A 27,757-nucleotide genomic window follows, 5' to 3' on the forward strand; every position below is an offset into this window, starting at 1 on the left:
CTTCCTCGGGCAAGTGTTCTACCAACTGAGCTACCCAAGTACGACGCACGACCTGTCCTCACTGCTTCAATTCTGCCAGTACCTCGCCTCCTACCTTCCAAACTTCACAGACGGTCTTCTGCGAACCTTGCAGAACTAGAGCACTTGCCTGTGAAAGGCAAAGGTCCCGTGTTCGATTCCTGGTCTGGCACACAGTTTTAATCTGTCAGGAAGTTTCATGAACCAGGATGTTTACTTCAATATTTTCGATGACCAAGTGCCGCTCTTTCTTCTACATTTTCTTGATGAATATGCTGCTGTGGACATTCCAATCTTCCAAGATGACAACAGTCATGTACACAGTGCTGAACGTGTTGCGTTTCTTGTTCGGCCTCCCGAGGTGACTAATTCTTTGTTCGGTGTGCTTATGTTTATATGTATTATGAATAAATAACAATTCTTTAATTACCTTCCTACTTCTAGTGACGGTTGGTGCAGTGAATCGGTCAGCGTACTATTACACAGAGCTTTTGTCACTTCTGTTTCTACAGACTCCATTTTCAGTAGGGAACAATACAAGAGTAGTTACATTTGATGGTGTGTCAACAATGCGTCATTTTTGGGGGGTAAGGAAAATACTTTTAACATATCAGTAGCTACAAATACTCACTAATCGTTGCTAATCAAGAAATTCTTATATTTCAAGTTTCTGGAAAACCCAATGATTGAAGGCCTCTACCGGAGTTCCATAATTACCACAATGAAAGCAGAAATAGCAGGGCAAGACAGAAAGGTGTTAAACGAAAATAAGGTGCTTGGAGTGCCACGCCTCAGACAGGTAACAATGTTGCATAAAATTAATTAGTTTCAAATCTGCCACATATTGCCTTGGTTACTAGTCAATTGAAACGATCAACGATAGTATGATTAGGATTCTTTTTTTCCACTTTCTTAGCGATATATATTCTATGCGATTCCTCAGAAACAATATTCACAACGACGTAAATACGGAAAATGTCGTTCAAGGCCGGTGATTAACGACACTGTTGATTTTCGAAGGGCAGCAATGTGAATTCAAGGCAGTTAACGACAATGTCCTAGCTAACTGGTTGAATATGTTCAAAACAACATTGTCTTGGCAATTTCGTAATTTTCCAATCTCCATGGTTAATGTGTAATGAAATCTCTTTTTGGGCGACTGTGCGTGAAAGGATTTGAAGAAACGATATTATATAATTATGTAATTAAAAACCTATGAAGTTCGCGCATTTCGTGTAAATGCGGGCTTCTCATGCGTCTCTTGAGTTTTCTGTTGTGTTATAGTGATTGTAGTATTCTGTGTACTGCTTCTATGGTGTGGTAACAAAGACGAGCAGTATGAAAACGATGCTTCCGAAATTTGACAAAGCTTTGTTCTCCATTCTAGAAAGTAAACGAACAGATAACAAAGACTGCTTAACACATGATGGGTCCAATGAACACGTAAAACTTGTAAAAGAATCAATGGAAGACAGAAACATTATGACTAATGAAAATGAATACCGATAATGTGCTAATAATTATTAGTTTGTACTGTCTGTTACTCACGACAGATGACTAGGTTCTATGGACCCATACGTTCAGTACATGCAGAGTTTTTAATATGAAGACTTTTGTACTTTTTTAAGTGCCTTTGAAAATGTATAATCAAAACGCGAAAGGCAGTTCCAACTAGGACTGTTGTTATCTTTAAAAATATCGCGAATTCGATATACCTATATTTAAATAATGACATATTGACCGTCATTTCATCGAAGAAATATATTGATATGTCGATGGAAAAAATGTCTACTTACCTGCCTATACAAATATCGGCTGTACATTGTAAATATATTGCCGTTTTTACAGCTGTATACTTAGGTATTGATTTATTATTAGATATGCTGTACATCAGCGGTAGCTGCCTTCTTATTCATCTTAGAGCGAGGATTGAAAGGAAAACGATGCACATTCACGCTTGGCAATAACCACTTTTCTAACAATGGTAACTGCATGTAAGTGGCAGCCGTTCTGTTTCATCACATATCCGATTTGTCCGGAACACTTCACGTCGACTTCTCTATATTTTTCGCTTCTGAAACGTCACCGAAGTAGCAGTCGTGTGAAAATTACATGGTGAAGTTAAACGTTGCAGTTTTTGTTGGTAGCGCCGTGTGCCGATTACGTCAGCGATTCCTCTCACACGTTTCCGCCCACCGCAAAGACCAATCTGTGTCACTTAGATTTTTAATCATCATTTTCAACAACTATTTTTGAAGAAAGCCAATGTGAAGAAATATCGCACTAGTTGCCGCAAAAACTGTTTTTGACGCAACTGGTATGCTGTTTCTTCACATCGGAAATCTTGTTGTTACGTTCACACTGCTACCCCCTCCCCCATCCCGCCAGTGCAGTCGGACTTCTATGTACCACGTATGCTTGCTTCACACGGTCAAAGTTAAAGATTAGACGTAATGAAAGCTCAAAAAAGAGAAAGACCTCTTCACACAGTGAAAGTAAAATTACTTTCTACCAGAATTTCAAAAGAACGATAACAAATGTTTAGTGACAATTGCGAAGACAATGATGTTGAAAGGTCTCTGTTGCATTCTTTTTCTTAAATCTGTTGTCATTTACGGCATAAATTCCTCTTCTAAATTTACTGTGGTGTTTCTGACTATCTGGGAGGAGACTGAGCAGTGAAACGTGTTACTTCTACACATAAACAAGAACGATCTGTCACACTACTACACTTTAAAACACAGTATATATGTAATTCATGTCACACAGTCTCATACGGAACCTACATCCGCTTTCTTTTATATACTGTATATGATAAGATTCTGTCATCCCCCTTCCCTTCTGTGTGAGAGGATGAATGAGCAAATGTATTTCTATTTGCATGCTTGATGGTAGCATACAAGCCTGTATGCTAGAGAACAGTAGGCCCAACGTCGGAACAGGTAGCTATGCTTTCTAAAAGCAAAGAGGTTTCTATCCTTAGTATGGTTCGTCCCTTGTCATGTTGGTATAGGAAGCTGCCTCTCTGTTCACTTCCGATTGTATCGGTTAAGCACGCTCGGTAGGAGCCCAGGTCAGTCTGTCCGCGGCGAGCGTCTGAAGTGGTAAGATCTCCGGCTAAGCGCGTGCCTGCTAAGTCCGTAGGACAATGGATTTCTTAAGTTCAGCCTAACTGAAAATTTAATCACCTTGATTTCAGGTTTTGCTCTAAAATATCTAATGTTATCTTAAATTGCAACGCAGTATATTTCGAGTGTGAACTTCAGAATATTTTCCAGTAGTTGCTTTGTCACTACTTTGTGATTAAAGTGGAACCACATGTTGATCAGTAACTCTAACTAAGATCATCAATCATAAATGCGAATGTGCGTGAGATTAAAACGTCTCGCCTTAACAATATTTTTCAATGTAGCAACTTATCTTTATGTTCAACCCACGTGGGGTGTACTTTGTGAGACCAGTACCACGTGCTTATACAATTGTTTGACCCATCAGGTTAATAGTAAGACGATAGTAATCAGTTCGAGGTTTTTCTTTTGTAAATTGCGTTTCGAAGTAATTTATTTTAATTATCAAAATTATTGTGGAGTCACACTCTTTGTGTAAACCAAGTTGACCACATGAAGCATGTGGTGTAAGCATCAAAGTAGCCCTCAGCTATTCTTTTCGGGAAGATTTCACAGAGAGTTAGTATGAATTTAGTATACCAGTGTGTGGTAATTTCATGACGGACAGGATTGCGGTACAAACGTAACTTCTTTGGGTGAAAGTTGAATTGGTTGGTTGTGGTTAATTTCCTCTTGCATATGTTTCAACGTTCTTCGTGTGTTATTTTATGAATGCAGTGTTGTATGTAGCCTCCCAATCTTGGCTCCCTATTTGATGTGTTCCATAAGATTACAAACTCACATTTACACAATCCTAAATAAGGCACCAGTTAAGTTATAAATCAAGTTTGATATGCTGAAATTTTAACGGAACAATGATCAGTGTTAAAATAAATGTCCAAATATAAACGGATTTATTTCTTTTTATTTAAATTATATATATATATATCTATATATATATATATATATATATATATATATATATACCACTAGTTATTGTAAGATGAGTACTAAAAGATTCTAATTAATGTTAGTCTGGTTGGGAATTTGGTAAGCTACACTGGATACCTGGTGAAACAGTTGCGCAGTAATGCAAGGTTAACTTCCTCAGATAGCTCACAGCTTTTAACCCACTTTTATGATCTTGAATATCAGCACCGCTTTCAGAACAAATTAAAACAACAAAATTACACATGGCGCCCCTGTTTGTGATTCCGCTAGACTCTGGAATCTCTCAAACGTTAGATTAGGAGCGTTGTATAATCTTCATTTTTTTCACAGCAGCGCTCAAACAGCTCCTGCGTTGTTTCTGAGCAGACTTTCAAAAGATTCACGGCGTTGTGTTGTTTGTCTTGTTTTGTTTTCTATATTTGTGTGTTTTATATGTATGTGTTTTTTTTTCTCTAGCTTGTAAATTGCACTGACTTGATCAAAGATATAAATTTGTTTTGCGTGTGAAAAAGTGCGTACTAGGTTGGGTACCTTTCGTGTGACTGTGGTAATTTTTGGAGGATACATTTATTTTGATTAGTGTGTTGCGTACCGGGTATAAATTGAACTAATGCAGACACGTAACCAAGCTAAAAGTAGACGGTCCAACAACTTAAGCAACATGGACCAAGGGGATAATTTGATTTCGAATATTAACGTGTCGGACGGCTCCGAAAATGCATTGGGGAATACTTCAGAGGAAAGACAAAACAGGACGAACGGGCTCACATCAAAGCCAGAAATTAGTTTGCCTCCAACTAACCAAATTGATTTGGCAGAACTCATGAAAGCCTTATTGCAACAAAATAAAGAAAACGCAGAGAAATTTGAAAAATCGATCCGAGAGCTAAGCGATCAAATGACGCAAAAATCTGAAAAATCGATGCAGAGTACTCTACCCTGCGCAAGCTTATTCATCTCATCTCTTCATCTCCCTCTATGGTGTTTACCCTCCACGCTGCCCCCCAATACTAAATTGGAGATCCCTTGATGCCTCAGAACATGTCCTTACCAACCGATTCCTTTTTCTAGTCAACTTGTACCACAAATTCCTCTTCTCCCCTATTCCATTCAGTACCTCCTCATTAGTTATGTGATCTACCCATCTAATCTTCAGCATTGTTCTGTAGCACTACATTTCGAAAGTTTATATTCTCTTCTTGTCTAAACTATTTATCATCCATGTATCACATCTTTACATGGCTACACTCCATACAAATACTTTCAGAAACGACTTCCTGATACTTAAATCTATTCTCGATGATAACAAATGTCTCTTCTTCAGAAACGCTTTCCGTGCCATTGCCAGTCTACATTTATATCCTCTCTACTTCGACCATCATCAGTTATTTTGCTCTCCAAATAGCAAAACTCATTTACTACTTTAAGCGTCGCATTTCCTAATCTAATTGCCTCATCATCACCCGATTTTGTTCAACTGCATCGCATTATCCTCGTTTTGCTTTTGTTGATGATCATCTTAAATCCTCCTTTCAAGACACTATCCATTCCATTCAACTGCTCTTCTAAGTCCTTTGCTGTCTCTGACAGAATTACAATGTCATCGGCGAAGCTCAAAGTTTTTAATTCTTCTCCATGGGTTTTAATACCTACTCCGAATTTTTCTATTGTTTCCTTTACTGCTTGCTCAATATACAGACTGAAAACCATCGGAGATTGGCTACAACCCTGTCTCACTCCCTTCCCAACCACTGCTTCCCTTTCATGCCCCTCAACTTTTATAACTGCCATCTGGTTTCTGTACAAATTGTAAATAGCCTTTTGCTCCCTGTATTTTACCCCTGCCAATTTCAGAATTTGAAAGAAAGTATTCCAGTCAATATTGTCAAAAGCTTTCTCTAAGTCTAAAAATGGTAGATACGTAGGTTTACCTTTCCTTAATTTATTTTCTAACATAAGTCGTAGGGTCAGTACTACCTCATATGTTCCAACATTTCTACGGAACCCAAACTGATCTTCCCCGAGGTCGGCTTCTACCAGTTTTTCCATCTGTCTGTAAAGAATTCGTGTTAGTATTTTGCATCCGTGGCTTATTAAACTGATAGTTCGGTAGTTTTCACATCTGTCAACAACTGGTTCCTTTGGGATTGGGATTATTATATACTTCTTGAAGTCTGAGGGTATTTCGCCTGTCTCATACATCTTGCTCACTAGATTGCAGAGTTTTGTTAGGCCTGGCTCTCTCAAGGCTGTCAGTATTTCTAATGGAATGTTGTCTACTCCCGACGCCTTGTTTTGACTTAGGTCTATCAGTGCTCTGTCAAACTCTTCGCGCAGTATCATTTCTCCTATTTCATCTTCATCTAAATTCTCTTCCATTTCCATAATATTGTCCTCAAGTACATCGCCCTTGTACAGACCCTCTATATATTCCTTCCGCCTTTCCGCTTTCGTTCTTTGCTTAGAACTGGTTTTCCATCTGAGCTCTTGATATTCATACAAGAGGTTCTCTTTTCCTGTAGGCAGTTTCTATCTTACCCCTAGTGATACATGCCTCTACGTCCTTACCTTTGTCCTCCAGCCAACTCTATTTAGCCATTTTGCACTTCCTGTCAATCTCCTTTTTGTCTCTCTCATTTACTGCATTTTTATATTTTCTCGTTTCGTCATTCAGTTCAATATATCTTGTGTTACCCAAGGATTTCTACTAGCCCTCGTCTTTTTACCTACTTGATCCTCTGCTGCCTTCACTATTTCATCTCTCAAAGCTACCCACTCTTCTTCTACTGTATTTCTTTCCCCCATTCTTGTCAATTGCTCCCTAATGGTCTCCCTGAAACTCTCTTCTACCTCTGGCTCTTTCAGTTTATCCAGATCCCATCTTCTTTAATTCCCAACTTCTCGCAGTTTCTTCAACATTAATCTACTGTTCAGAATCCACATCTGCCCCTAGAAATGTCTTACAATTTAAAATCTGCTCCATAAATCTCTGTCTTACCATCATACAATCCATCTAAAACCTTCCAGTGTCTATAGGCCTCTTCCATGCATACAACCTTGTTTCATGATTTTTAACCATGTGTTAGATATGATTAAAATGCTATCAGGCGGATTCCTCTCATTCATTACCCCATTCCATATTCACCTACTACTTTTCCTTCTCTTTCTTTGCCTACTGTCGAATTCCAGTCCCCTATGACCATTAAATTCTCGTCTCCCTCCAGTGTATGAATAATTTCTTTTATCTCATCATACAATTCTTCGATCTCTTCGTCATCTGCCGAATTAGTTGGCATATAAACTTTCCCTAATGTGGTAGGCGAAGGCTTCGTGTCTATCTTGTCTACAGCAATACGTTCACTATGCTGTTCGTAGTTGCATAGCAGCACTCCTTTTTTTTCGTTCCTAAACCAACTCCTGCATTACCCGTATTTGATTGTGTATTTATAACTCTGTATTCACCTGACCAGAGGTCTTGTTCTTCCTGCCACCAAACTTCACTAATCCCCACTATATCTAACTTTAACCTATCTATTTCCCTTTTTAAGTTTTCTAACCTACCTACGCGATTAAGGGATCAGACATTCCACACTCCGATCCATAGAATATCAGTTTTGTTTCCCCTGATAACGATGTCCTCCTGAGTAGGCTTTGCCTGGAGATCCAAATGGGGGACTATTTCACTTCCAGAATATTTTACCCGAGAGGACGCCATCATCATATAATCATACAGTAAAGCTGCATGCCCTCGGGGGAAATTATGGCTGCTGTTTCCCCTTGCTTTCAGCCATTCGCAGTACCATCACAGCAAGGCCGTTTTGGTTATTGTTACAAGGCCAGATCAGTCAATCATCCAGACTGTTGCCCCTGCAACTACTGAAAAGGCTGCTGCCCCTCTTCAGGAACCACACGTTTGTCTGGCCTCTCAATAGATACCCCTCCGTTGTGGTTGCACCTACGGTACGGCCATCTGTATCTCTGAGGCACGCAAGCCTCCCCACCAACGGGAAGGTCCATGGTTCATGGGGGGAGGCACTGTAATGTAAAGAAGCATATTTTTGTAATTATCGAGTGTCTTTTCGTGTGGATGCAGGCGCATTCATACACAGGTTCTGCATTCGCTTATTCTACTTGTGGCTCGAACGACGTTTCACGCTCGGAAATAGGCCTACTTGCTTCTTCGTTTTATATGTATCAGAGGTACATTCAACAGATCGTTGGTTCCGGTTTTATAGTGAAAGTAAATGATGAGCACAAACTTAAAAATGTTGTTCGAAAGCTCAATTATCGTTGCTGTTGAGGAGAGTTACGCATATTTAAGTAGGACTGCTTGTTGTTGTTGTTGTTGTTGTTGTAGCATCATGTTGTTTTTGTGCCGCTTTGAGCAGTTGTAATGAAAGCCAGAACTATCATGTTTTATGTCATATTGCGATAGGATATTTGTTTATCCGAAAAGAGGTGCTACAAAATCCGCAGCAATCAGTTCATTTAGGCTAAATATTCATTCAGTCCTGTAGCCTGCTACATGATTCAACGTCCTACGGGAAACCATAAATATGTTGTCAACCTGCTGCTGTCATTGTATAAAAGCAAGCATTTCTGTGTTACAAGCTCTTTCAAGGACCATTTGATGATTGATAAAATAAAACAATCGTTTTATTGTCTGTTAAGTACTGAGCTAGAAAGCTAATCACTAATAACAGTCTAGTATTTCTGTTGTGAGACTAACAGGAATATATAGAAATCATCCAGACTGTCGCCCCTGCAACTACTGCTGCCCCTCTTTAGGATCCACACGTTTGTCTGGCCTCTCAATAGATACCCCTCCGTTGTGGTTGCTCCTATGGTACGGCCATCTGTATCGCTGAGGCACGCAAGCCTCCCCACCAGCGCCAAGGCTCATGGTTCATGGCGAGGCGGGGGGGGGGGGGGGGGGGGTGGACCATAATACAATACTACAAAATAAAAATATCGCCACTCGACATTGCCATTTCGATATCGATATGTCGGTGAATTGAACATCGCCCATATGGGTCAATATTTTTTGTAAAAAATATCCATATTTCGATATTTTATCAACAGCCCTAGTTGCAATCAATAAGCTATGTGGCTAAGACAATTTGAAATTTTGAGTACAACATGTTCGGTAGGAATCATATCGAATTTTTGCCGTTTGCCGTGTAAGGGGAGCGTCTTGCATCATGCAAAATTTATCGATAAAATACAGAGGAGATACCTTCCAAGAAGTCAGGCAACTTCTTGCTTCGTTCTACGCATATCAAAGAAATTCAAGCTTAACCCACCACCACACATCCTAAAACGACTGTCGAGGTATAGATGTATACATAGACTAAAGTCAACTGCTGTCTTTTTAAAACAAACTGGTTTCAGTAATTTATCCAGCAACTAGCGAAAAATGCATTTGCCTTTATAATAGCCCATCAGATCAAACACTTTCGAGACTGATTTAATAAAATAATAGTGAAACGTTAAGAATGCGGTTTCGATGCTTTGTGTGTTCTACGTAATCTCCACTCCCCCCCTTGAGTATAACGCATAGGCTATTCATACATAACCGTGGAATAATCCAGTAAAGCCTTTCTTTGTGACGTTCACCCCTTCATGTGGATTTCTGCACTTTATCGTTTTCCAGTAGCTTCGCAGTGATAACTTCAAACCCTGTCAGCCACAAAGATTTTTTTCAAGAAAAGGTTGTCCACATTTTACGTTTCAGTCATGTTGCGGTAAGCGCCCACTCGTCGTCATGTTTGTTCAGGAGTCAAGGAATGCAAGACAAACATTACACACCAATTTCTGTTCTTAGAAACATTATGGAGAATATCTTGAACGCTTGATTTAGAGATGTTGCTCCATTGTGATTTGTGATAAAACAGTGTTGGATAGCTGCGGCCGACGTGCACAGTTGTTGTTGTTATGGTCTTCAGTCCTGAGACTGGTTTGATGCAGCTCTCCATGCTACTCTATCCTGTGCAAGCTTCTTCATCTCTCAGTACCTACTGCAGCCTACATCCTTCTGAATCTGCTTAGTGTATTCATCTCTTGGTCTCCCTCTACGATTTTTACCCTCCGCGCTGCCCTCCAGTACTAAACTGGTGATCCCTCGATGTCTCAGAACATGTCCTACCAACCGCTCCCTTCTTCTAGTCAACTTGTGCCACAAGCTCCTCTTCCTAATTCCCTCAGCATCACCCGATTTAATTCGACTACATTCCATTATTCTCGTTTTGGTTTTGTTGATGTTCATCTTATACCCTCCTTTCAAGACACTGTCCATTCTGTTCAGCTGCTCTTCCAGGTCCTTTGCTGCCTCTGACAGAATTACAATGTCATCGGCGAAGCTCAAAGTTTTTATTTCTTCTCCATGGATTTTAGTACCTACTCAAAATTTTTGTTTTGTTTCCTTCACTGCTTACTCAATATACAGATTCAATAACATCGGGGACAGGCTACAACCCTGTCTCACTCCATTCCCAACCACTGCTTCACATTCATACGCCTCGACTCTATATAACTGCCATCTGGTTTCTGCACAAATTGGAAATAGCCTTTCGCTCCCCGTATTTTACGACTGCTGCCTTCAGGATTGGAAAGAGAGTATTCCAGTCAACATTGTCAAAAGCTTTCTCCAAGTCTACAAATGCTAGATAAGTAGGTTTATCTTTCCTTAATCTATTTTCTAAGATAAGTCGTAGGGTCAGTACTACCTCATATGTTCCAACATTTCTACGGAATCCAAACTGATCTTCCCCGAAGTCGGCTTCTACCAGTTTTTCCATCTGTTCGTAAAGAATTCATGTTAGTATTTTGCAGCTGTGGCTTATTAAACTGATAGTTAGGTAGTTTTCACATCTGTCAATAACTGATTTCTTTGGGATTGGGATTATTGTATTCTTCTGAGGGTATTTCGCCTGTCTCATACATCTCGCTCACTAGATGGCAGAGTTTTGTTAGGTCTGGCTCTCTCAAGGCTGTCAGTATTTCTAATGGAATGTTGTCTACTCCCTGGGCCTTGTTTTGACTTAGGTCTTTCAGTGCTCTGTCAAACTCTTCGCGCAGTATGATATCTCTTATTTCATCTTCGTCTACATTCTCTTCCATTTCTATAATATTGTTCTCAAGAACATCGCTCTTGTATAGACCCCCTATATACTCCTTCCACATTTCTGCTTTCACTTCTTTACTTAGAACTGGGCTTCCATCTGAGCTCTTGGTATTCATGCAAGTGGTTCTCTTTTCTCCAAAGGTCTCTCTAATTTTCCTGTAGGTAGTATCTATCTTACCCCTAGTGATATGCGCCTCTACATTCTTACATTTGTCCTCTAGCCATCCCTACTTAGACATTTTGCACTTCCTGTCTATTTCATTTTTGAAACGTTTGTATTCCTTTTTGCCTGCTTCATTAACTGCGTTTTTATATTTTCTCCTTTCATCAATTAAATTCAATATTTCTTCTGTTACCCAAGGATTTCTATTAGCCTTCGTCTTTTTACCTACTTGATCCTCTGCTATCTTCACTATTTCATCTCTCAAATCTACCCATTCTTCTTCTACTGTATTTCTTTCCCCCATTCTCGTCAATCGTTCCCTAATGCTCTCCCTGAAGGTCTCTACAACCTCTGGTTCTTTCAGTTTATCCAGGTCCCATCTCCTCAAATTCCCACCTTTTTGCAGCAATGATAAGGTAAATTTATTATACGATATGGTTAACAGTAACACTTTAGTCATCGAAGTGCACTTCACGGCTTATAGACCTCCAGTAAACACTAAAAACATTACCAATTTGCACTCGTTGTTCGTATTACGTTTAGAAAGACTCGTCTTATCAGATCGCTATTGAAATAGGTCCTGCCCGAGTCTTCCGCGTCGGGCTGCTTAAATAGTTCCAACTCCGTACTACTGGAGAAGTCTGGTATTTTATCGAATGATGGCGCTAGCTCTAGAAGGTGCTTGCATCGTTGATAGAGAATACGTAGCTTGCAACGTCATCTGTGAGGCGACCTTGTCAAAATACACTTGTCGACAGAAGCCGGCCGTTGTGGAAGAGGGGTTCTAGGCGCTTCAGTATGGAACCGCGTGACCGCTATGGTTGCAGGTTCGAATCCTGCTTTGGGCATGAACGTGTGTGATATCCTTAGGTTAGTTAGGTTTAAGTAGTTCTAAGTTCTAGGGGACTGATGGTCTCAGATGTTGAGTCCCATAGCGCTCACAACCATTTGAATCATTTAACGACACAAATAAAACTAACTGGGGCTGCATTTATTATGTTCCGGTAACAGGTGGTGTTACTTTAGTACTTGAGCCAAGCTCATAATAGTATTTCGCAAAACCAGGACAAAGCTGAGTCTTGCCGGGCTGTCGGGACGAGAAGGCCCATAATGGTAATGGTCCCGATATACTGGGACAGATGGCAACTCTATTCACTTGAAAAGGTTTCCGACGTGATTATTGCCGCATGACGGGAATAACAGACTGTGGATGCGGAAAGGTAGGTGGAGCTAGATGCTTGGGACATTCCATTTCAGAAATCGTTAGGGAATTCAGTATTCCGAGATCCACAGTGTGAAGAGTGTGCCGAGAATACCAAATTTCAGGCATTATCTCTCGCATTTGCCGATGGCCTTCGCTTAGCGACGAGCCGCGCGGGATTAGCCGAGCAGTCAGGGCGCTGCAGTCACGGGCTGTGCGGCTGGTCCCGGCGGAGGTTCGAGTCCTCCCTCGGGCATGGGTGTGTGTGTTTGTCCTTAGCACAATTTAGGTTAAGTGGTGTGTAAGCTTAGGGACTGATGATCTCAGCAGTTTTTTTTTTTTTTTTTTTTTTTTGCTTAGCGGCCGAGAGCAGGGACGTTTGCATAGAGTAGTAGTAGTATGGTATTCTGGCTTACGGCAGTTCTTGTCAAGGGTTAAGCACCTTCAACTTTTGTCTGTCTATTACCCGTCTTTTTTTTTTTAATATTTGTCTCCTTTGATATTGTCCAGCATGTGATAACTTATTTTTCCTCTTCCCCTTTTTCCCTCCATCTTTCCTTCTATTTCTTCCTTCAATAAACAGTCCCTCCTCAAACAATATCTAATCCAGTTCCGTTTTCTCTTTCTGATGACTTTCAGCATGTTTCTTTCTTCTTCAACTCTTCTTAATACTTCTTCATTCCTAACTCGGTCTTCCCATTACACTTTTTCAATTCTTCTCCCTATCCACATTTCTAGTGCCTCCAATCTTCTTTCATCTTCCTTCCTCAATATCCAGGTCTCTGCACCATATAGTGCAACACTGCAGATGTAACATTTGGCAAGTCTTTTCCTCAGATCTTTGTTTAGTGGTCCACAAAGTAATTTCTGTTTCCTCTTGAATCCTTCTTTTGCCATTGCAATTCTTTTCCTAATTTCTGTTGAGCAACACATATCATCCATTGTTACACTTCCCTAAGTAATTGAAGTTATTCATTTGCTCCTTTTCCTCTTCCCCTATTTTCACGCGGTATTTTCTCCCCATTCCTCCAATAACCATGTTTTTCGCTTTCTTCTTGTTAGTCTTCATTCCGCATTCTTCTAATTTTGTGTTTATATCATCTAACATTTGTTCCATCTCTCTTACACTCTCTGCCATCACAACCATGTCTTCGCAAATCTTGTGCACTCCACTCTCCGACCCCCTATACAAACTCCTCTCCTTCCATCAAAACTTTCACTAATAATTTCCTCCAGGTATATATTGAACAGCCAGCCGGAGTGGCCGAGCGGTTCTAGGCGCTACAGTCTGGAACCGCGCGACCGATACGGTCGCAGGTTCGAATCCTGCCTTGGGCATGGATGTGTGTGATGTCATTAGGTTGATTAGGTTTAAGTGGTTCTAAGTTCTAGGGGACTGATGACCTCATCAGTTAAGTCCCATAATGCTCAGAGCCATTTGAACCATATATTGAACAGTGTTGGTGATAAACAACAACTTATTTTACATAGAGTATTCAGGTGTTAACATACAAGCAGCACTGCGTGAAATAATAGCAGAAATCAATATGGAACATACGACGAATCCAACCTTTGGGACAGTGCGGTGACATTTGGCGTTATTGGGCTGTGTCAGCAGACGATCGATGGGAGTGCCTCTGCTAACAGCATGACATCGCCTACAGCGCCTCTCCTGGGTTTGTGACCATATCAGTTGGGTTATAGACTTCTGGAAAACTGTGACTTGCTCAGATGAGTCTCAATTTACCCAAGTTGTCAACAAGGCACTGTGCAAGCTGTTGGTGGATCCATAATGGTGTGGCTGTGTTTACATGGAATGGACTGGGTCCTCTGGTTCATTTGAATCTACCACTGACTGTTCCAAAACAACGATGGAATTTTATGGATGAGAGTGCACGATGTCACTGGGCCACAATTGTTCACAGTTGGTTTGAAGAACATTCTGGATAATCTGAGCGAAAGATTTGGCCAGCCACATCGCTCAACATGAATCCCATCTAACATTTATGAGACACAATCGAGAGGCCAGTTCATGCACGACGTTCTACACCAGCAACGCTTTCGCAATTATGGGCGGCTGTAGAGGCAGCACGGATCAATCTTTCTACAGGAGACTTGCAACGAGTTGTTGAGTGCATGCCACGTCTAGTTGCTCCACTACGTCAAGCGAAAGAAGGGCCGGCACGATATTAAAAGGTATCCCATGACTTCTGTCATATTATTGCAGAGGGGGCTGTACTCGGGGGTGCTAGAGGTGCACCGGATCCGGGCGTCGGTTTCAGGGGGTGCCGAATGCTGAACGATCGATCGATCACCCATCTAGTTACTAATTTGTACTCTCAGGCTTCTAAACACCTGTGGCGCATATACGAGGGTCACTCCAAAAGAAATGCACACTATTTTTGTAAAAATACGGTTTTCTTTCTGCATGTGTGAAAGTTTTACAGTGTGTAGATACATCCTTCCCGCTTGTTTTCAAACTTAGTTCAACGTGTTCCCGTGAGTGGCGCCGTTCAGCTTGTCTTCAAGATGGCTGCTACACTTGACGTTCGTCAGACGCATCGTGCTGTCATAGAATTCCTGTGCTGTGAAAACTAGACAGTGGGAAACATCCACAAGAGGTTGAAAAAGGTGTATAGAGATGCTGCTGTCGATAGCAGTACAGTTAGTCAGTGGGCAAACAGGTTACGTGATGATAGCGGGCACGGCAATATTGAGGAATGTCCTCGCAGCGGCAGGCATCGTACTGCGCACACTCCAGACAATGTGCAGAGTGTTAACGAATTGGTGACTGCTGACAGACGCATCACAGTGAGCGAATTGTCACGCTACGTTGGGAGAGGGGAAGGAAGTGTTTGCGGAATACTACAAGTGTTGGCGTTAAAAAAGGTTTGTGCCAGGTGGGTTCCCAGAATGTTGACAGTGGCTCACAAAGAAACAAGAAAAACGGTATGCAGCGAACGTTTGGAACAGTGCGAGAATGGTGGAGATGAATTTCTTGGAAGAATTGTGACAGGTGATGAAACATGGCTCCATCATTTTTCACCCGAGACGAAGAGGCAATAAATGAAGTGGCATCATGCAAATTCACCCAAGAAAAAAAAATTCAAAACCACACCACCTGCTGTAAAAGTTATGGCTACGATGTTTTTAGATTCCGAAGGACTCTTGCTTGTGTACATCATGCCAAGTGGAACCACCATAAAATCTGATGCATATGTGATGGCACTGAAGAAACTTCAAGCTCGACTGAGTCGTGTTCGACCACATCGTCAAAAGCAGGATGTTTTGCTGTTGCACTACAATGCACGGCCACATGACAGTCAAAACACCATCGAAGCGATCACAAAACTCGGATGGACAACTCTGAAAAACCTGCCTTACAGTCCTGACCTGGCTCCATGTGACTATCATCTCTTTGCGAAACTGAAAGACTCTCTTCGTGGGACAAGGTTTGAAGATGATGACTCCCTTGTGCACGCTGCCAAACAGTGTCTCCAACAGGTTGGTCCAGAATTCTACCGTGTGGGTATACAGGCGCTGGTTCCACGATGGAGTAAGGCAGTTGACAGGGATGGAAATTATGTGGAGAAATGAAAATATTGTCCTAAAGGATTATCTACACCCTGTAAAACTTTCAAACATGTAGAATAAAATACGGATTTTTTTTAAAAACAAAAGTGTGCATTACTTTTGGAGTGACCCTCGTATTTATTTGTGCCTTCTTTTATGTAAACTGAATGCTGGAAATACTCGTCTTCTGTAATGGATACAGCCTCCAGTTTTGTACGGAGAGTGTGGGAAACGACCGTTGGGTGGAGCCAGCAGAAACCGGCGCCGAGGTGGGCTTCATGCGACAAACCTGCATTGTTTCCGGATTCCGGTCCACGTGAGCATCGGCGTCCTTAGTGGCATCAGTGTTGTCAAACGTACGAGGTTTCTCGCACAAATGGGAGATTTGTGGTCTACTGTGCGAACTACGAGGACACGAGATTCCGACATAGGAAATTTTATAACATGATTTTTTACTGTGGGTAATAATTTATAGCGTAAATGGATCTTTACACTATGGCTACATTGAGTGTGAAACATGAAAAGTAGACGTTTTAGGAATGTTCGCGGATTTTAATGTTCCTTTTGAAGTTTTCCTAGTTCGAAATAGTTTAGGCTTTCTTGGCCACTTGTTGACAAACTGCCTATTGGCTCCTGTCTCGAGTTCTTCGGCCGACGTTCATCTGATGATTTTACTGACGTTTGACCAGCACGAGTGGCTGGCATTGTCAAAGCTTCACCCTCCATTGCTTATGGTGAATTGGAGCCGAGCTCGCTGCCGCAAATGCCAGCCGCTCGTGCTGGCGAAACCTCAGTAAAATCATCAGATGAACGTCGGCCGAAAAACCCGAGACAGAAGCCAATAGGCAGTTTTTCCTAGTTCCCTCAGCTCCCTCAGTTTTCCTCAGAGTTCGTCGCAAGAGACCGGAATGTACCGTAGTTTTAAGCACTACTGCCAACGAATGCGATATGCAGTGGGCAGCACTACAATGAACAGAAGTTCAGTGTGCAGTGGACGCGAAAGTGTTAATGATAATGATTATGATGATTATGATGATGCTATAACTACACACTGACCCTACCTCATACAAATGCTGATTACGGGCGAGTTTTCTGTAAGGTTAATTTGATAAAAACAGACATAAGAAACCGGCTAACTGTGGAAAGTGTGAACGGGCCACTTCTTGATGCAGAGAGCGTGAAAGGGCTAACACGTATTGGAAATTGGGTCCATTTTGAACCGACAAAAGATATGTATAGACGTATGACTAGGGAAAAAATATACGGCAACATAAATAAGAACGATGTCCGTGAGACTGAGGACGTACCTGATATTATATTTGGAGACATAAACCAAGACTAGAAAATACCACAAAAAATTTCATAGTTGTATGCAAATGTAGTTTAGATGGTGGCATAGATGAGTGATCTATGGCGGTGCCGTGGCCTAAGTCGCTCTTCTAATGGCAGAGCATGAACAAAAAAAGCTTCAGCGTCACCAAACATTCGCCAAAGCAACGAAGAGGTTTTTCCCGCCAATGAGAGGGGAATATAATCCAGTCAGCAAACAACACAGTTAACTGTTGTTGTTGTTGTTGTTGTGGTCTTCAGTCCTGAGACTGGTTTGATGCAGCTCTCCATGCTACTCTGTCCTGTGCAAGCTTCTTCATCTCCCAGTACCTACTGCAACCTACATTTTTCTGAATCTGCTTAGTGTATTCATCTCTTGGTCTCCCTATACGATTTTTAACCTCCACACTGCCCTCCAATACTAAATTGGTGATCCCTCGATGTCTCAGAACATGTCCTACCAACCGATCCCTTCTTCTAGTCAAGTTGTGCCACAAACTTCTCCCCAATCCTATTCAGTACTTCCTCATTAGTTATGTGATCTACCCATCTAATCTTCAGCATTCGTCTGTAGCACCACATTTCGAAAGCTTCTATTCTCTTCTTGTCTTAACTATTTATCGTCCACGCTTCACTTCCATACATGGCTACACTCCATAGAAATACTTTCAGAAACGACTTCCTAACATTTATATCCATGCTCGATGTTAACAAATTTTTCTTCTTCAGAAACGCTTTCCTTGCCATTGCCAATCTACATTTTATATCCTCTCTACTTCGACCATCGTCAGTTATTTTGCTCCCCAAATAGCAAAACTCCTTTACTACTTCAAATGTCTCATTTCCTAATCTAATTCCCTCAGCATCACCCGACGGAATTCGACTCACAGTTAACTAAAGTACCTTAATGGCTCTGAGCACTATGGGACTTAACATCTGAGGTCATCAGTCCCCTAGAACTTAGAACTACTTAAACCTAACTAACCTAAGGACATCACACACATCCATGCCCGAGGCAGGATTCGAACCTGCGACCGTGGCAGTCGCGCTGTTCCGGACAGAATCGCCTCGAACCGCACGGCCAACTAACTGTTGTATCTCGTGGGAAAATTATTTTTTGATATGCTTTGGTGTGCATTCTCATTTAACCTCAATGTATAAAGCGCTTTTGCGAATCCTTGTTACTCTGTTCCAGTACATCTCATCTCACATCTGTTCGACGTCCCTTCTTGAAAACGGGGATGACCTGTGCCCTTTTCCAATCCTTTGGAACGCTACGCTCTTCTAGAGACCTACGGTACACCGCTCCAAGAAAGGGGGCACGTTCTTTCGCGTACTCTGTGTAAAATCGAACTGGTATCCCATCAGGTCCAGCTGTCTATCCTCTTTTGAGCGATTTTAATTGTTTTTCTATCCTCTGTCATCTATTTCGATATTTACCTTTTTGCAGCAGCAAAATGATGATGTGCAAATGGTAGTATGTTGTTTTTAACATACACTAAATTTAATTGTGCAAGTAAGCCTTGAACCAATTACAGACGCAAGGGCAAAGTGAAGTCAATAGTGGCATTTTTCAAAATAAACATATTCAGAGGCTTGCTCCAAAGTGTAGACAATCCACCTGCTGCAAGCATAGTCGAGCTTTATAAATATATGAAGATGCCACTGATACACAGATCACGAGATCTATTGCTGTGGTGGAAAGAAAATCATGTTTTGTTTCCCACGTTGTTTCAAATAATTAAACGACGTCTTTGTATTATGGCCACACGTGTTCCACGTAAGTGCATATTTTCAAAGCAGGGGCAAACGACTTCCTAACATTTATATCCATGCTCGATGTTAACAAATTTTTCTTCTTCAGAAACGCTTTCCTTGCCATTGCCAATCTACATTTTATATCCTCTCTACTTCGACCATCGTCAGTTATCAGCATGTAGATGAAACAATAACAGATAGACGATCCCGTATTCCAAGTGAAAAAGTATCAAAAACGATATTTCTAAACTACAATTTAGAATAGGCAATAGTGGATCTACTCAGAAATGAAACGCTAAAATTTCAATTGATATTGTTCTCTTCTGAATTTGTATTTGACTGTATTTTGTTTGGTCCACAAAATCTTACATGTAGCTACCTTACAAGAACATTTTTCTCAAATTTGTTGTACACAGAAGACACTTATGTTTTTGTTCACCAATCAGTGAGTTTAATTTTTTGAGTATATTATTTATTTAAGTGTTTGTGAATAATTATCTGATTTATCTATGTATATGTCTGTGTGTTTAATTTTGTACATGTGCTATGTTTGGTTATTACACATCTTAAGACTTGTGTATCATAAATAGTTCTCAAGCAAATCAACAATGATACTTGATACTTTTGTTTTTGGCGTTCAGATACTGTGATAGAAATTGCATTTCAACAGCAACTTAACTTCATTTCTGATCTCCTGGGGAAGTTTGTGATAAAATTATAAGATATCTGCTTGCTGTAAGTACTTGAGGGAACTCTATATACCTGTAGGTCATACAAACTTCTTTAGCAAGAACGGTAAGTGGTGTACAACCATATATCCCATGATATGGGTACCACAAAGGCATTACACTGTATGAACTGTTTTCAATTTTAGTCTGGATTTTTTACTTCAGGGAAACATACCGAACTCTGCATTTCAGTTACCTTGAAATGTTAAACATGTTTTCCAGTTCTATCAAGTGTTCATATTATGAGCTTTATCCACATGACTTGTGAATGTTAGATGAAAAACTGCCATACTTGACAATTGTGTAACACACACCAGTCGGTGATTTTTTGATCAGTCATTTTGCAGTCATGTTCTGTGTGACAAACAATGAAAAATTAAACTGTGAGTTAGAAAAGTGAGAGTGGCACACTCATAAATATTAATTCGGTGCCTCGCTTCCCAGGATGCAATCACAACAAATTATATCTCATGATACGCCTTTTCAAGAGCACATACAGATTATCCCACATGAAACCTATCAAAATTGGGAACTAGAATACAGGGAAACTAGTTTGGCAAAATCTGTTATGTAAAACATACAAAGTCTGTCCCCAGCCAATTGGAAAGTATGAAAGTGACGACACTAACTGCCAAGACGTGTAAGTAAAAGTTTCATACTTTTTGCAGTATGACCGGCGCTCTCGCACCTCATTTGTTTTTATGCGAATATTCATGCAGCAAACACTCAGGGTACTGTAATACGAAAACCGTTTCAATACAGGATCTATTCCATTGTCAAAATCCAGCCACGTCATTTACATGTTGTCCGCATCATACTATAATTAGTTCGGGCTAATAATGCAAAATGACGTTTCCATAGTCGAAGTTGCGATATATAACAAATACTTTAACAAGTGCGTTGCTGGGTGTGAAGTATTGTATTCACAAACTGTCAGCAGATATGGGCACATATTCCAATTTCCATAAGCATCTGGAAATAAGTAAGTGATATCGATAAGGAGATATCTCCTACTTTCAGTATTTTCCTCCTGAATTTCTTATTGCGAGATCCAATACACAACTGATGCGTGCTGCACTGCTGCTCGGTGTCGCCGGCAGATGTCAGCTCTACACGCTGCCAGGAAAACATCTCAGTTGGCCATCATTTTAACCCCGGCTCTTGCCGCTGTCTGCAGTTCATGACTACCTGAACTCGAGTCACTGAGTATTTGCAGCCACATTGACCGTACTCAGAGTGTTAACTTTTGAAACCTCCATATGTGATCAAGTAATTTGTCGAACTTCACTATTTATGCCAAACATTTGACAGTATACGGAGTTATTTGACGTTTTCGTCAAAGATCGCGTTTGAAGTGTTTTCCGAGAAATTTTGATTGACTGAGACTCCCCTCCATCGACCCCTCCTATCAACTTTGATCCTCCCCCCCTTCCTGTGTTATTTCCTTTAGGCACCCTCCCTCCCTTCTCTTTCCTTTTCCCCCTTACCCTTCCTCCAGGCTTCCCCTCCCTCTTCCTCCCTTCCCCCTATCTCCCCTGCCCATGGCATCTGCTCTCCCCTCTCTCTCTCCCACCCCCCCTCCTCCTCTCTTGGCAGGTCCCAGGACTCGTACACGGTTAGTGAACATTCGCGTGCTGGAGATCAACTCCTCATGTTTCTGTGTATGCCGTCGTTTTGTGCTTAAGTGGTTCAGTGTTATTCGTTTTGTGCACCTACGTTCACGTGTGACAATTTTTGGCTATGTATGTGTCCGAGTGTCTGAACAAATTTTATCTTGGACTCTATGCCCATGAAGGGCTCCATGTATTTTACAAAGTGTTTGTCTCCGTTTATATGTCCATCGTATTTTTTTCTCTAATTGTCTCCATTTGTATCTTTTGTGTTTCTCTGCGGCCAAAGAGCGGCGTAGTATGCTGCTGCAGGCCTGCCTGTAAACAGGTTTAAAAATAACAATAAAGAAAAAAAAAGATTGACTGAGAGTGTGACAGAATGGCAGACGTTGTTCGTATCGGTGTTTCACCACATATGTTTAATGTAAAATAGTTTATATTTTACCTAACTGTGTCGTAGTGGTGGCCACTGGAGCATGCGATTGGTGGGGGGAAAAACACCTTCGTTCGTTAGCACCAGTAGTATTAAGAAATTTCTGTTAACAATTCCATAATACACTCCTGGAAATTGAAATAAGAACACCGTGAATTCATTGTCCCAGGAAGGGGAAACTTTATTGACACATTCCTGGGGTCAGATACATCACACGATCACACTGACAGAACCCCAGGCACATAGACACAGGAAACAGAGCATGCACAATGTCGGCACTAGTACAGTGTATATCCACCTTTCGCATCAATGCAGGCTGCTATTCTCCCATGGAGACGATCGTAGAGATGCTGGATGTAGTCCTGTGGAACGGCTTGCCATGCCATTTCCACCTGGCGCCTCAGTTGGACCAGCATTCGTGCTGGACGTGCAGACCGCATGAGACGACGCTTCATCCAGTCCCAAACATGCTCAATGGGGGACAGATCCGGAGATCTTGCTGGCCAGGGTAGTTGACTTACACCTTCTAGAGAACGTTGGGTGGCACAGGATACATGCGGACGTGCATTGTCCTGTTGGAACAGCAAGTTCCCTTGCCGGTCTAGGAATGGTAGAACGATGGGTTCGATGACGGTTTGGATGTACCATGCACTATTCAGTGTCCCCTCGACGATCACCAGAGGTGTACGGCCAGTGTAGGAGATCGCTCCCCACACCATGATGCCGGGTGTTGGCCCTGTGTGCCTCGGTCGTATGCAGTCCTGATTGTGGCGCTCACCTGCACGGCGCCAAACACACATACGACCATCACTGGCACCAAGGCAGAAGCGACTCTCATCGCTGAAGACGACACATCTCCATTCGTCCCTCCATTCATGCCTGTCGCAACACCACTGGAGGCGGGCTGCATGATGTTGGGGGGTGAGCGGAAGACGGCCTAACGGTGTGCGGGACCGTAGCCCAGCTTCATGGAGACGGTTGTGAATGGTCCTCGCCGATACCCCAGGAGCAACAGTGTCCCTAATTTGCTGGGAAGTGGCGGTGCGGTCCCCTACGGCACTGCGTAGGTTCCTACGGTCTTGGCGTGCATCCGTGCGTCGCTGCGGTCCGGTCCCAGGTCGACGGGCACGTGCACCTTCCGCCGACCACTGGCGACAACATCGATGTACTGTGGAGACCTCACGCCCCACGTGTTGAGCAATTCGGAGGTACGTCCACCCGGCCTCCCGCATGCCCACTATACGCCCTCGCTCAAAGTCCGTCAACTGCACATACGGTTCACGTCCACGCTGTCGCGGCATGCTACCAGTATTAAAGACTGCGATGGAGCTCCGTATGCCACGGCAAACTGGCTGACACTGACGGCGGCGGTGCACAAATGCTGCGCAGCTAGCGCCATTCGACGGCCAACACCGCGGTTCCTGGTGTGTCCGCTGTGCCGTGCGTGTGATCATTGCTTGTACAGCCCTCTCGCAGTGTCCGGAGCAAGTATGGTGGGTCTGACACACCGGTGTCAATGTGTTCTTTTTTCCATTTCCAGGAGTGTATATTAATCAAATGAAATGCTATGGAAACAGAAAAAAACACTTATTACAGCGGCACGCTTCTTATGTGCAGTAAGAGTTTCGCATTCCGAAAAGAGAGCGAGGTATTGTGGGCGGGAGTTTGTTTTACTATCTTTTTCTCGCATCTGCCTGAGAAATAAAACATAATTTTCTTTCTTTGTTGTAATTTCATCCACCTGCCCATGGGGCTGGCAGCAGCACAGTCCGGCGCTCTTCAGCCAAACAATTGTACAAAAAAAATGAAAGGGGAACGATTACAAAAAAAAGGGGGATGAAAGGGGGACATAAAACAGAGTAGATGGAGATGATGGGAGTTAGAATATACACCAATATGGGGACATGCATTGGGGGACAGTTAAAAATTAAAAAAAGTTAAAAGAACACATCTGGCAATTTGTTGCGCACTTAAAATCACAGGAGTCAGACGCAAGTTAAAAGTCCGTCACAGTATGAAGATACACAGAGCGAGACGCTTAAAAAAAAAGGGGGGCAACTGGAAGCGACAGAACACTCACAAACTATAAAAACCGCTGGTAGGAACCTGCCGAGAGGCTGGAAGTCAGAGAGGAGGGAAAAAGAGGGGAGGGAGATGGGGGTGAGAGGAAGAGGAAAAGGGGTGCACCAAGAGGCAGGAGATGGGCAGGGTAGGAGTTGAAGAGGGAAGACAAGGCAGCAGGGAGTGCAGAGATATAGAAGGGGAGCAGAGGAGAAGGAGGGGGTGTAGGAGGGAGTAAGCTGCTCAGGGGAAGGGAGGGGGAGGAGAGGGAGCCCTGAAGAGGAGGGAGGACAAACGTGGGGTTAGAGTTGGTAGGAGGCGTAGATGTCAGGGCGAAGCTCATCATTGAGGGGAGTAGGAGCAGGAAGTTGCATTGGGAAAGGAGGGGAAGGGTGTGGATATGGAGAAATGGCTGGATACGAAGGTAAAGGCGTGGCAATGGGCTGGGGGTGGAGAAGAAGGTGGACACCAGGGGGTGGGGGGGATCGAGTCAGCAGATGATATACAGGATGCGGATGTGTTCGAGGACAAGGAGAAGGTGGGAGAAGGGAATGAGGTCATAGAGGGTGCGCGTGAGGGACAGAAGATGGATATGGAAGGCGAGGCGGAGTGTATGGCGTTCTAGGATTTGCAGGGCCTTATAGAACATGGGAGGGGCGGAAATCCAAGTGACACTGGCATAACTGAGGATGGGGTGTGAAGTATGGTGGAGGGATGCAGTCCCCATGTCCAGCCGGACAGGAGTTTCAGGAGGCAGAGTCTGTTGTGGGTTTTGTGTTGGATTGTAAGGAGATGGGAAGTCCAGATAAGTGGAGGGCAAGGGTGAGGTTAAGGTATTTGAGGGTAGGAGTGAGGTGGATAGGACAGCCGAACATGGTTAGGTAGAAATGTTGGAGACAGAAGGAGCAGGTGGTGTGGCCTATGACGATCACCTGGGTCTCAGAGGGGTTGATACAAAGGAACCACTGGTTGCATCAAGTAGTGAACTGATCGAAGTGGGTTTGGAGGGTATGTTGGGACCATTGAAGGGTAGGACAAAGGACCAATAATGTAGTGTCATCAGCAAATTGGAGGAGATGAAAAGGTACGGGAGATTTGGACATATCAGCAGTGTACAGGAGGAAGAGGAGAGGGGAAAGTGTGGAGCCATGAGGCATGCTGGCAGAGTGATAGAAGGTACGGAAGTTGGAATTGTGGATAGTTACATAGGAGGGACGATGGGATAGGAAGGAAGCAACGAGATGGACGAAATTGATAGGGAGAGCATAGGTCTGCAGTTTGTAGAGGAGCCAGGGATTCCAGACACAGTCATAGGCATTCTGGAGGTCAAGGGAAATAAAGACATTGGAGCGACTGGTAAGGTTAAGGAGCTGGTCATCGGCTGAGAAGGAAGGCTGGAAGCCACACTGGGTGAGGGGAAGGAGGTGGTGCTGGTTAAGGTGGTGGTGAATACAGTGGGAGTGGATGGTCTCGAAGACCTTACTGAACAGAGGTGAGGCAGATGGGACGACAGGAAGAAATATCAGAGGGGGTTTGTTGGGTTTAGGGAACAGCAGGACATGGGATGTCTTACACAGGTTGGGGTAAAAGTCAGTGGAGAGGAGGACATTGTACAGGGTAGCAAGGACAGCCAGGAGGATGGGAGGGGGGATTCTTTTAGGTAGTGGTAGGTTATGCAAACACGACCAGGGGCAGTGTTGAATTTGGAGCGGAGGACGAGTGTTATGTCGAGTGCAGTGATGGGAGTGTTTATGACTGAGAGGGGTAACTTATCCAAGTACTGTAAACTAGTAGCGAGCGGTGGAACAGAGGTATCAGTGTGGTCAAGGATGGTGGGGAAGAGGGAGTAATCAAAATGGGGATCGTCAGGAATGGAGAAGACCTCGGAGAGGTGGGAAGCAAAATGGTTAGCCTTACTGAGGTTGTCAGGGAAGGGACGATTGTCGTGGAGAATAGGGTAATGCGTGGTGGGATGGCTACCAATAAGGCGCTGGAAGGTTGACCAGTACTTGGAGGAGTTGATAGGGAGGGTGGAGTTGAGGCATGTGCATGTCTGGCGCCAGTCCTGGCGGTTCTTTGTTGTAAGGAGGCTCTGGATGTGTCGTCGTAACTGCTGGTGGCAGATGAGTGTATTCCAGTCACGGGTGCAGAGGAAGGAGCGGTAGAGCCTGCGAGATTCGCAAAGAAGAAGGACGGCCTGTGGAGGAAGCATTTGGCGTTGAGGGTGGGTGACTTTGGTAGGGACGTGGGCCACCACAGTGTCACAATAAAACTTAACAGCAAATTCTAAAATCTGTCTCGCACAAACAAATGTACACGCTTGGGCTGTGTTCACAGTGGCGACAACGGTCGTCAGACGCCGTCGCCAGAGGCAGCCCGATATCGTCGGCCGACAAATGGATAACAGTGTGTCCGATCTCATTCGCCAGTTTTTGCTGTGTCCAGGAAGTTAGGTTAGTTTAGGTTATAATCTATTTTGTGTGTGAAGTAGTTTAAATTTTAACCTTTTGGGGTGTGATGGGTGCCACGATGTCCCTGCGCTTGGAGACGAGAGCTACAATGCGGCGGTTGCTATTGAAGAGGTGCCTGATGCGTGTAAGTGAGTTATGTTTGTCTCGAGTCTGTACACTCCCTCCCCTGTTACTGGAATTCCACGAATACATGAGACGAAGGGAAAAACGCCATGCTACAAAAGTTACTAACGTTTTAACTTTGTGACGCCACTTTCCTCCTTTCACCACCGATTAGCGTCAGAAGCTAACAACATGCCGTAAGTAATCTTTGACTTATTTATTACATAAATAAGTAGCTTCAGTGACACATCACACTAAGGTTCTCTCCCGAACAACATTATTCTGAGTATGGTTAATTATTTTAGAGTAACAGGGTGTGCTACTTCAGTGTACGGCATAAATGTTTTGCCAATGAGGTTACGAGCGCATAAACGTTGATTTATGTGGTGAAAGTAGATGTCTCTATTATATGATGCATCGATAAGTTTGTGTGTGAGTAAGCAGATATATGGTTTCACGGCAGCTACATCTACATCTATACTCTGCAAACCACCGTGAGGTACATGGCAGAGATTGCATCCCATAGTACAAGTTATTAAGGTCTCTTCCCACTCCTTTCACATAGGGAGCACGGGAAGAACGCTTGTCTAAAACCCTCTGTGCGTGCTGTAATTATTCTAATCTTATCTTCACAATCCCTATGTGAGTGACACATAGTGGGTTGTAATACGAAGGTGTTTTTTTTTTTTTTTTTTTTTTTTTTTTTTTTTTTTTTTTTTTTTACTTAAGAACCGATTTGTGGCTCTGAGCACTATGGGACTTAACATCTTAGGTCATCAGTCCCCTAGAACTTAGAACTACTTAAACCTAACTAACCTAAGGTCATCACACACATCCATGCCCGAGGCAGGATTCGAACCTGCGACCGTAGTGGTCGCGCGGTTCCAGACTGAAGCGCCTAAAACCGCTCGGCCACTTCGGCCGGCAACCGATTTGTAATGGACTACGAGATACTTTATTTATGAACCTAAATTGCATCACAAACTACAATATACGCTTTTTTTCACTTTTCATAAAAGTCACCATGAATATTTAATTATTTGTCAAGTCGTGGCACCAGCTTTTGGATCCCAGAATCACAGAACTCTGCCGCCTCACTGTTAAATCAACTAATAACAGTTTCTATCAA

The 27,757-nt window shown here is 42.8% G+C and overlaps 1 protein-coding gene across 1 annotated transcript in view; it reads left to right on the top strand.

The window, feature by feature from the left end:
• The first annotated feature begins 700 nt into the window (after nucleotides 1-700).
• LOC126284714 (polycystin-2-like) overlaps nucleotides 701-27,757 on the top strand; it is a 162,242-nt gene continuing 135,185 nt past the window's right edge. Inside the window, exon 1 of the mRNA XM_049983881.1 lies at nucleotides 701-817. Within this exon, the coding sequence (XP_049839838.1) occupies nucleotides 701-817 (117 nt within the window). The remainder of the gene's footprint in view (nucleotides 818-27,757) is intronic.

This window comes from Schistocerca gregaria, chromosome 1 (assembly GCF_023897955.1).
Source record: "Schistocerca gregaria isolate iqSchGreg1 chromosome 1, iqSchGreg1.2, whole genome shotgun sequence".
Classification (NCBI taxonomy): domain Eukaryota; kingdom Metazoa; phylum Arthropoda; class Insecta; order Orthoptera; family Acrididae; genus Schistocerca; species Schistocerca gregaria.